This window comes from Durotheca rogersii (assembly GCF_024521655.1).
Source record: "Durotheca rogersii strain YMJ 92031201 chromosome Unknown GGS23scaffold_2, whole genome shotgun sequence".
NCBI classification, from domain to species: Eukaryota; Fungi; Ascomycota; class Sordariomycetes; order Xylariales; family Xylariaceae; genus Durotheca; species Durotheca rogersii.
In genome coordinates, this window is record NW_026251233.1 from 1,879,333 (window position 1) to 1,890,393 (window position 11,061).

General features: G+C 55.5%; 2 protein-coding genes across 2 annotated transcripts; both read right to left on the minus strand.

The window, feature by feature from the left end:
• Nucleotides 1-1,407: 1,407 nt before the first annotated feature.
• On the minus strand, nt 1,408-5,785 carry GGS23DRAFT_185212 (uncharacterized protein). The gene is made up of 3 exons (XM_051511666.1): nt 5,632-5,785; nt 4,747-5,260; nt 1,408-4,689 (listed from the first exon to the last, which is right to left on the minus strand). The coding sequence occupies exons 2-3, from the start codon at nt 5,181-5,183 to the stop codon at nt 1,629-1,631; spliced, it is 3,498 nt and encodes a 1,165-aa protein (XP_051376307.1). The 5' UTR covers nt 5,184-5,260; nt 5,632-5,785; the 3' UTR covers nt 1,408-1,628.
• On the minus strand, nt 4,699-6,448 carry GGS23DRAFT_185200 (uncharacterized protein). The gene has a single exon (XM_051511665.1). The coding sequence runs from the start codon at nt 6,296-6,298 to the stop codon at nt 5,294-5,296; it is 1,005 nt and encodes a 334-aa protein (XP_051376308.1). The 5' UTR covers nt 6,299-6,448; the 3' UTR covers nt 4,699-5,293.
• Between the last annotated feature and the right edge of the window lie 4,613 nt (nt 6,449-11,061).

Below are 11,061 nucleotides of genomic sequence, written 5' to 3' on the forward strand. Positions count from 1 at the left end.
CCTGACCAGATCGGCAGCGAGGCTGGCCCTCGTATGCTGCTATTCAGGTACGATTGCATATGACTGGTGTCGCAGAGTCTTCTGACGCGGGTGCAGGTGCCGCAGCGTCACGTCCATTCTTTCATACACGTTCGGGTGTCACCCCCCTTTGTCCGCCGTCCTCAATAATGCCCGTAACTCCACGGCTGCGCCGATCTCCTCAGAGTTCGGCTGCTGCACGCCTCCGCCTAGTAAGAGGGCCCGCAATGCTACCAACGACGGCTGGGCGCATCCCTCTCAATAACCTATCTGTTAGCTGTTGGTATGTCCCAGGTATTCACATGTATATCTCAGATGCATGTCGCGGCAGCTGGTTCGGCATGGCTCCGTGATCCGGCGCATTTACCCCCCTCCCCCGCACATCGGACGAGGTGAGACGAAGGACGACTTTACCCGCCAGCGACAACCTCCTACGCTTCATCTGCGTCGCCGCCAATCCTCCCTCCTCATCGCCATAAGCATAGCACAGCATGGGAAATGCTGCTCATCATAGGCATCATGGAATCCATCTCCTCGCTCTTGTGGGGAGCGTACCTGTGCCACATCTACGCACCCCTTCTCAACGACTTGGACAGCCTGTCCGATCGCTATCGTGCTTTTGCTCCCCGCCTCGTCTCATCCCGGGTTCTTGAGGCGCGAGAGGAAAGACCCGAGTTCAATAGGCCCGTGACAGACATTGGCAGTGGGCTGAAAGGTAAATTGGCCAAGTTGGTTGATTGTGTGTAGGTATGGCACTGCTAAATGTCAGATATATGACCCTGATTGGGAGTAACGGCTGGTGCCGGCGGCGTCTACGGATACGTACAGGCAGGGTTTGCTACCGTCTACAATACAATATAGTTCTCTTCCCTTGGGCCTCGTCTTCTGTTCCGCCAGGGCCATAGCAGCGTGTCCGAAAAGAGGCTCTGCTAGACGCTCCCCTCCTACAGCTGTTAGGCATCTAGTCACACGTAGTCAAATTATTGCTACGGCGTGTAGTTGGGAATCTAGCCGCGATAGCGTTTACTCGGCGGCGCGCTTGTCTGAGCGGTAGTACAAAGAGAGAGCTGAACGAAACTGCAAGTTAGCCACGGAGCACTTCCCAACCCCGTAAAGACGGGGCAATTCAGAGCCATTTTGTACTTATGTGTCTTCCTTGCTGCTAGCATATATGTACAAGGTTCTGATCAATTCGCCAATGCATCACGATTGTGCCGTGTTCTGACTAGAAGGGGAGAAAGGGAATAGCAACCTGATTCCGTATGGGGGGTATAGATAGAATGTCTAATATCTGTGGTATCGCTCCTGGGGCAGCTCCTTGCGACCTTGGTCGTTGCCATTGCCCACCGTTGTCATCCTGAATAGAAAATAGACACTTAACGTTGAGATACCTTCTGGTACTCTTTCAAAATATTTTTTTAACGTCTTGCGTTGACGAACACCATCTTCATCCACACAGTGATGCTCCCATGAGTCCGGCCAGGGGAGAGAACGCCTCAGATGTGGGGTATCACAAATGTAAGTGGAAACTTCCATGAAATCTTTTCGTCATACAAAAAAAAAAAGAATGAAGGACCTAGAGAGTGTTCCGAGCTATGTTAACATGTAGTTCAGCCCCAAATCGGGGCGTTCCGATATGCTGGCGAGTTGTAGCTGTGCAGAATACGATAGCGTACGTGATTTCCGTGTTGATCTAGGCTTTGGTGTCGATGGTGAGTTCGAGGAACATACGGTGGGGGATATTGAAGGGACGGATCCCACGGCTGTGGCATAGGCCGACCGCTCCAAGGATCCGTGACGTAGACGTGCCCGTTGCGAGACATGGAAGGGTAAGGGCCGTTGTCCCGGATGTAACTATCATGTGATAGAAGGTCGTAGCCATCGAAACTTGCCCGGCGTGACACGGATGAGTGAGTGCCATACGAGCGTTGCTGCCGGGGCAAGTTTAGCCCAGTCGTGACCGAACTCCGCTGGCTGGTTTGGCTGGCCAGCGAACTTCGACGACTATAATTGGATGACAGTCGCCGACAAAGCGAAGTGTCGTGATCCGTTTGGACATCCCAGTTAGGCGCCCGGCTCTCTCTAAAATCCGCCCCGAGGCTCCTACGCTGAGGTTTATTCTGTGGAAGCGCATAAGAAGGCGCATCTACGTAATGAGCGCGATCAGGCGCGTAGTCGTGGTAACTTTCCCGGCTAGACCTTCTAGATATGGTAGGATGGGCCATAGAAGGTCTGTCACCGTCTTCGACGCCGACTAGACCACCCTCCCGGCTTTCTCTGCGAGAAACTGAAGGCCAGTCCAACCGTAAAGTTTCTGGTGGAGTTGAGTGTGCCCTTAGAGGAGAAGGAACTCGCAGAGGGCCGATGTTGCGAGTCTTCATGCTCACCGGCGGAGGACTTCGAGGTAGCCTCATATCGAAGGCGCTTGATGGAAGTTCGAGCGGCGCCATAGACTGAGATTTGGTTGGGAGCCATTCGGAGGTATGTCCGGTAAAAGGATATGTTGATTCGACGCCACGTTCCGTATACGCAGGCGCATAGGCTGGTCCGGTCAACCGAGCAGGCACTGAATATCTGGTTCTCCCTTCTGAACCAACGGGGTTGTTAGGAGCGTTGCCAGCGTAGCTTGCGTTTTGGGGGGACGGCCCTCTCATGGTGAAGCTCTCGCTGGGGTTTTGCTCAAGAGGTTTTGGTTGCTCGGCGGATTCTCCTTCTACACTGGGAGCTCTGCTGCGGGCAGGTACAGGTTTCCGGGTGATCGTCTTCATGAAGGAGCCAGAACCCCCCTGCGCAATTGCGGATTCCACAGATGGGATCAGACCCGCCTGGCTTCGATCTGCGACTACCAGCTGGTCTACTACACCTTTCGGAGCCCCTAGCATATCTTCATCCTGGAGCATTTCTGCGCTCCCAACACTTAGAATAGTTCCAAGCGTTTCCTTACTCGCAGCAGACTTCAGAGCCAATCTTCTATACGAGATTGACAACCTCTCCGCATGCCCTTTAACAACCTTCACTTGCATGTTTTGGGAGAGCGTAGTAACATCTCCGTCCTTAGTAAATTCCGGTTTCGGGACAACTATCGATAACGGGGCGCCGCCCAGTAGCCTCTGAAACCTCCGGGGCTTGCGATAGCCGCTTCCAACAGCCGAGAGACTATGTGAAGGATGCAGGTTACGTGGTGATGCTTGGCGGGGCTCAACATCGCCATTAACTTGCCCGCGCGTGCTGACTGCCGATAGAGTTCTTTCGGGTGCCTGATGGTAGCTCGAAACTTCCGGTTTGCACGCTCTATAATCCTGTCGAAGGGAGGGAGTTTCGTGGGTGGCCGTCGAAGGAGCAAGAGCCGTAAGATGAGGGTCTTTCTTCGGCACAGGCGGAGGAGACGTCCGATCGAACGGTCTTGGAACTGCGGCGTTCGGCGCCGTTACAGCGGGGCTCTCGGGATTTAGATCCCGAATACCAACGTTCTGCTTGATAGCCTCAATTGCGACCACCTCTTCCGAAAAGCTCGGATGGTCTTTCTCGGGGACTGGAGGCCGTAAAGAGAATGAGCGTAGTGACACACTAGAGCTATAGCCCGAATCTGCCTTCGACAAAGGGACCTGTGAGAGTTCGGATGTTGAACTTGCGACGCCACTGTCGGACCTAGTGATTTCTGTCGGCCCTCCCCCTTCTGACACTGGCTTTCGGCGCGGAGGCTGGGATTTCGCATTGTGGTCGATTCGAACGTCCAAGACTTCGACGGACGAATATTCATCCTGCTCGATATCAAACAAGTTGTCGTCCACAGCTGTGCGCTTACTAGCTACCTGCACTTGGGCAGGTTCTGGTCTCCAGTCGTTATGAAGAGCACCGGTAGGGTGATGTTCAGGTAAGCGGGGAGAGGGTGCCCCAGACAAGACAGAAGAGCTAGCAGCAATCACATCTGTAAACTGGCCCCGATACCCTTGTCTAGGGAGGGGCAAGGCATCGGAACTTTGACAGTGGCCGGAATTTTGGACCTCGACTTTCTCCACGGTGGTACCAGAAGGTTTGATTTCGCTACGACTTCGTGCGGCTAAATGCTTGACTCCAGAGTAACTGTCCGACGCCTTGCCTGGGGTCAAGTCCTCGAGCCTCGTCCGCCTATCGTCGTTGTCAGAACCACGTGCGGGGCTTCGTGTTGGGCTGCCGTTCGTGATACGAAGGGTACCGTGCTTGAAGGCCCCCGTTTGCCTGTATTCTGCCTCGCACGGCGTAAGAGCGCGGGGTACTGGGTCTGAGTGCATCATGGGAAGAAAACTTGGCATTCCCTTGCTTGCCGCGTCCGTGGAATCTCGCCGGGCGGGAGTTGAAGAAACGCTATACCTGATCTCCGGCATTTGAGGGCTAGGATCTGGCCGAGTATCGCGAGTAGCAATACCAGGGGTCAACAAGGACCGCCTCCGCATCGGGGTATATAGAGATGTCTCGGAATTAGCTCGACTTATAGGCGGAGCGGCCTCGCCGATCGACAGGTGTCGGCTTCTGAAGTCGGAGTACGTGGTTTCAGGGACTTGCCACTGGCCCTCGGAAACCATCAGACTGTTTCTGCGGGACGGCGCTTCCACGGAGTTCAACAATCGCCGAGCTTCGTACGATGATAAGTCATAATTCACCGAGGTTCGCGATGCATTCGCCGACGAGCTCCTAACATTACATTATCAGTACGAAGCCCCAGGGTAATAGTTATACAACCGAGCTCACCCTTGTGTGTGGGCTTGGCCGTAATTGTAAGTCACCTCAGGCCCATCTCTTAACGAACTCGCCCTACTTGACCAACGCCCATGCTGAGGTTCCGACACCACAGTGTTATCACATCTCTGTTGGCGGCCGCGAGCCTCTTTAGATGTGTTAGACCGGAATATCCGCCTCAGCGAACGAGCCCTGGACTGTGGCCTGGACTGTGGCTCTTTCTTGCTATCCAACGGGTTCGCCCCTATCGCGGGATCCGTTTCGAGAAACTTTGGTGAGGAGGTTGCCGGCGAAGGCGCTGGGAGACCGGAAATGCGCCTCGCCGAAGCAGCGAGGCCACTAGAGCTCAACAGGCCAGCTGCCGTCGGGTTGCCCGTCCGAGGTTTAGACAACTTCTGAGTTGTCCGTCGACCCCTCCTCGAAGCCTCAGCGGAAGGCGAGTTTCCCATGATGCTGGGAGGCGGCAAAGCCGCAGGGACGGCACAAAACTACTCCTATATGAGCATTGGAACTTCTATGCCGAGTGCTTCGACGGAGCATTAGCGACCGGCCAGTCACGCTAGGATTGACATAGGTGAGATAGCAGAGAGCTCAGTTCAGGGCGGGAAGGGTTTCGAAGACAAAAGATGATAGGTGGGCGAAATTGGTAGTTAAGAAGCGTAGAGTTGGGTCCGGGGTCCTGGTCTACAATATGTATATATTGGGCTTGGCGGCTTGGGAAGAGGGCCTTGCCGTGAAGCGGAAGTTGGAAGGGTGTGCGCGGGAGGAATGGACGAATGAGGACGGAGGGCCAGACCCCAGGCTGGCCAGGTATCTGCGTGGTGCAAGTGGTAATGAAGCAGGTAATCTGCCTTGGAAATGACGAGGGTGTTAAGTTGGAACTGACCGGATATGTACCATGCCCAGCTACCTCGACGAAACCAGCCTGCCTATTGCGAGAGATCGACGCCCATAGCCGCACGGATAGACGATGGGCCGCAGCGTCGTATAGGTAGGGTCGAACAAACGGAGCAAAGCTGGACAAGAAGCGAGAAAGGAAGAAAAGAGGCGGAAACGAAGGCGCGAGAAGAAGGGGGGGAGAAAGAGAGCAGGCAAGCCACGAGTTATGAGGGCAGGGTACGGACAGGCACAGGATGGCCAAGGTATATATACGTATACGGGTATGTAGGCAGGAGGTATAGGTATGTATTCCACCTCTGGACGGCTCAAGTAGGTCAAGTAGGTTAGTGGAGTCGAGAAGAAGAGGTGTATGATGCGGGTCTGAGAAGGTCTTGACGCATGGGATGCAGATACAAAGTAGGAGGCATGGGAGATGCCGGGGGGGGTGTGGACATCGACGGGAATCCTGGGTTTGGCACTCGGCATTAGGTGACAGGCTGGATGGACATCGAGATCTGGGCGGGCTCCCGTTCTGGCGACAGAGGGGGGAAAAGGAAAAAAAAAAGGGAGGTGGGAGGAATGGGAAACGAAGAGAGAGAGGAAAAGAAAAGCGAAACGAGATTTCCTCTGCCCATACCGACAATGGCTGGCGATTGCCTCCAGCCGACGACATCATACCCGACATCGACTTACCCGTGTCCACCTCCTCGCCTTCTGCGACTCCTGAGACTTCTGCGACCTCCCAGCGCGGCAGCTGAGACGCGCAGTCTCGCGGTGCCAGGAGTTATCATGGAGGTTTAGGAACGACGGACAGTGGATTGATTAAGCGACCTCTCCGCGGAGCGGGCAACGTCAATGGCTGCTCATCTGGCCCTGGCTTGTCCCGACTGCCTAAGGTACCTACTGGGTACGACTACGCGCTACTACCTTACCCGCCTACTCATACATACCGCACCTACTTTCATCGCATTAGGTGCATCAAACTCCAACATTTCGCAGCCATGGACATGAGAGGTAGGTATACTAGGAGGCACCCGTCCGCCAACTTGCGGCCGCCGCCCAGCATAACAGAACACGTCCGTCCACCCGTCGATCCGCCTGGCGAGGTGGCTCTCGGCAGCCCAAGCTGTGCCAGCGGGCCCTCCAAATCTGCCCCGGCTGTTGCAGACAGCTAGCGGGGACCCTGGCTTCCTGGAGCGGATAGGCACCTGAGGGCACCCGAGGCTGGTAGGTACCTACCTATGTATACTCATAACACGCACGTCCAGGTACTCCCTAGGTACCTCGGTATGTAGCGATGTGTGTTGCATGTATACGCGCACATGCGGCAATGCGTTGCGCGTATGCACCTAGTGTAGGTATACCTACGTACGGAGACCACGACATCCTAGGTACCTCGCATCAGCTGTTCTTCTCTTGCGCCAGTCTGATCTCCGCACCCCTGCAATCTCCATCCGTTCGCTCTCCTCTCCCTCCCCACCAGACAACACGGGCACACACCCTCCACTCGACGCACATACCTACCTACCTACTACCTACCTACCTAGGTAGCACGCAGCTCGATGAGGTGCTTGTCCACTTAAACGACGCCGTGCGCTTGTTGACACCTAGTCTGCCTCCCAGCGCATCACCAGCCAGGCGCTATCGCAGTAGTCGCCGAGCTGAGCGGATAGCATAAGGGTCGAGGAGAGGCTGAGATGGCAAGCTGAGACTGCAAGCTGAGACTACTTATACAAGTCGAGACCACGGGCTGAGGCTAACCCCCATCGCGCTCTCTCGTGAGGCTGTCAGCCTAACCGAACAGAATCGGAATTCTCACGACCGGAGATGGCGGCCTTCTGCATCCATGCCCTCGATAACCTCCGCACGCAGCGCATCGATACCAAGATCGATCCTAAAGCCCATCCCTGCCGATAGGTAATGCGCAGGAAGGGAAGACGGCCGCGGCGTGTGAAGGAAGAGGAATGCATGCACACACCTATGCACTCATATATACATCATATAGATGCGCAACATTTCACCTTATTCGTATTTGGAGCTAGATTCGGAAAGCCGGCTAGCGATGTCAGGATGAGGAGAGGAGAGGGGCTTGCAGGGTTCACGGCAGGGATTGCCGCTCGCTCCAGTCCAATTTCTCCAGCCATATCTTTTTCCCCTTCCCGTCAAGCTAACTATCGCAGTCTTCAAGGCCTCATCCAATCGGTCTCTTCAGTCGGGGGCAATTCCCTCCGGCGTGGGGTCCGTACACGATTTGACGTCGATGGTGTCTTCTAGGCCAATGATGACATTAGGTGTGTCGCTGGCCACATAAGGAGAAACAACATATTCCCAGATGATGGGCTCCGCGCGTCTGAAGTTGAAGAGATACATACATCTCAAACACCCAGCTTGCGCCCCCAATCCCAAGAAAAATGCCCTTTCTCCGAGTCATGAGCACAGCAGCTTCAGATCGTACGGCCAATGAGGAAGAAGAAAGAGGAAAGGGAGGGTGGTAAGAGACGCGGAGACACACCACGCGCAACCCACACGCAGAGACAGAGAGAGACAAGAGAGAGACAAACAGAGAGCTCTCCGCAACGTTGTAGTGTAAAGTGTAATGGATCGTATTCCCCCCCTCTCGACCCCCGCTTGGCACCCTCTAGATAGGTAAAGTGACATACCAAGAAAGATCACGATATAGCGTTGGTCCTCCCGAAAGCACCCTCTTCCGCCGAATCCTACATGCGCAGGGCCTATGGGCTGATGGCAAACGCCTGTCACCGCCTTCTGGCCCACTCTCATCTCTTTGATCGGCACACACATGGGATGTGTGTTGTATGTATGTATATGTAAACACACACACACTTTATTGTCTGCGGGAACACGACTCAGAAAACGCACATGCTCTTCTCAGTCTGCGGGTGCTCGTGCCCAATACATAGATACAGCACCTACCTGCATACGGTACCTAAGGTATTTATCGCGAAGGCGGTCAAGGCGGCCGAACCACTGCGGAGGCCGAGGTGAAGCCCCTCCCGTCTAGGTCTGGACAAGCCGAATCGCAAAACTGGCTTTCGAAGACGCCTTTACGCCTTTCTCGATACTATTGGCACTTATGCCGAGTTGCACGATTAGACTCCAGAATCCTGGGCGCAGATCGCTGATGACCCCGCCACTAAGAGACCACGTTCTGCCAGTCGCTCGCCATCGTTCATTGTTGTTGTCGCGCTACGATGCAACACTTACGCAAGCCCACGGGACAGCTATGCGGCTGACCGGAGAGGTGGCTTAATTTGAGTTGAGCAGACGGCTGAACCGCGGCGACCTATGTGGGGAAACACCGGAAAAGTCCACGCGGGCACGAGATGCTGCTTTTTCTCTCGTCGCGTCCGGTTTCGTTGAGTCGATAGCCTCTGTTGTGGGTTGTAAACGAGCGCGGTGGGAGGACCCGGGACTGGCCTGCCATGCCATGCAGCCAGATGCCGTCCAACCTCCCCCTCCTCGCCTTACCCTTCGTCTGACCGAGTTCTGACGGTACGGCAACGCGTCTAATGCGAGGCGACAACCTTGATTTTGGGACCTTCGAACCATCGGGACGCCACGAAACCCCACACGATTGGCAAAGCCGGCATTCGCCACGCGTATTGACAGCACGTAATGAGCGCGTCAAGGTCTGGCGCCCTAGCGACCGAGAAGGAGGGGTGGCCTCCTCGGCCATATTTACGACGGAAAAAATGCATCCAGGCTGCCTCTCTACGCCACCGCGAAACTCGCGAATCTACCCGAGGACTCGCCAGTTTCTGGTGTCCCGACGCAAGCCTCGAGCTGATCGAGGTGACACGACTCCTTGCACCAAGCAAATAGGCGCGATCCTCTCCACACCACTTTAGATAAAGAGAGCTTCATCGAGTGGTTGGCCCATGATGGGGAGTGTGGCTGCCCCCCCCCCCCCCCCCCCCCTGGCTCCCCTCCCTCCAGGTATCCCGCATCGTCGGTCGTCGTCGTCTCGCTACAAACGTCGAGTTCCAACGACCGAAATTACCTAGCAATGACGCGCCGGGTATCAACCCATTGCGCGTCCAGCCACGCACTTTTTCTCGTCGGGCCCGAGGGCTCAGCGCTCTAAGCGGGGGTGAATTCATAGTTGCAGTAGTCGCGCGCTGTCGGGACGTGTTCTAGTATCCGATGGCGCTCGTCCAGACGTACTATCGTCCATGTCTCAAGTCTATCCCGAGAGCTTATAAATCATATCACGCTCTTCTCGAACCCTTACTGGGGCAGGAAGTCGGACTACCGGTGGAACATCAGGCTACGAAACATACATACCCTCGACTTGATTCTTGTTCTCGTCCCCATCCTCTCCCACCACCCACCCCCTCTTTCTGTTCAATAATTCGGTGATTTATACCCCGTTCATGTCAGGAGGGCTCCAGAATTCTCGCAACCTGGGTTGGGATTTGGAGAAGGGGCATCTCGGCTTGGTAACCAGTCTTCGGCCAACCATGGGCATCGTAACAAGAAACAAATGCATACAGGTCGGGCTGCCAATCTATCCGCCACGGCCGTATTTAGGCAATAGTCCGACTTAAGACAGAGTTCCCGATTAACCAGCGACTTGAGACAGTTCATGCCTACCTTATAACGACCCCCCCATTCTATCTTGCCTGAACTCGTCTCGTCCCTTTTCCTCCCATCTACGCCCATCTCGTCGTCCTTAAAAGGCTTACTTGTATCTGACCCCACGAGCCCGGATAACAGCCGTGCCGAAACAACGGTGGGTGCTATTGGTCGGATCCCGAACCTTACACCGCAGTCTCTTACAGCTTCTTGCACACCGCTTCCGGGGTTGCCGTAACCCGCGTTCTCTCGTGCCCCGGTTTTCAGGCGGGGAGGGAGGGTTACTTGTTGTGCCGTTTGATTATGAAATCTCAGTCATCCATCCAACCCCAATCGTCGGAGGCGTCCGGTACGTGGACGGCGACGCAGGACGCGTACGCGGACAATATATCCGATACCGATCTCGAAGGTAGGCCTGGCCCCATGACCAGTCGACGACGATCCCTAAAGATCTGTGTGCGGGCGTCGGGCATGTGTCGTCGCCCTAGGTAGGTATAGCAGTACGTAGTTGGTGCGCGGGCGGGCGCGGGGTTGTCGCGTGGACGGACTGGCCCAGGCCGCTGCAGCAGCGTGCTGGAAGGGGAGGGAGGAGGGTGCATATCACATGGTATGGACATGTGGCACGAAACTTAAGCCGGCACGTTCTCCGTCCCGCTGGCTAGTTGCTCCGATGACGGGCCCCCCCCGGCGAACTCCAGTGAAACCCCGGGAGAGCTCCCAAGGAGGCGCCGTAGGGTACGGAGGAACGAGGGTGTGCGCCCGCGCAAACTGCGGCTTACCAAGTCCGGCCCGCAAAGGAGAGGCGCTAGATAGATAGATGCCTGATAGGAGACTAGAGTTGGACTGTTAGTA

Bases quoted from the DNA above. Each gene is read 5' to 3' on its own strand.
- GGS23DRAFT_185212 (XM_051511666.1), bottom strand. From the start codon at position 5,183: ATGGGAAACTCGCCTTCCGCTGAGGCTTCGAGGAGGGGTCGACGGACA. The intron at 4,690-4,746 runs GTGAGCTCGGTT...ATGTAATGTTAG, and splicing joins GGCCAAGCCCACACACAAGG to GAGCTCGTCGGCGAATGCAT.
- GGS23DRAFT_185200 (XM_051511665.1), bottom strand. From the start codon at position 6,298: ATGTCGGGTATGATGTCGTCGGCTGGAGGCAATCGCCAGCCATTGTCG.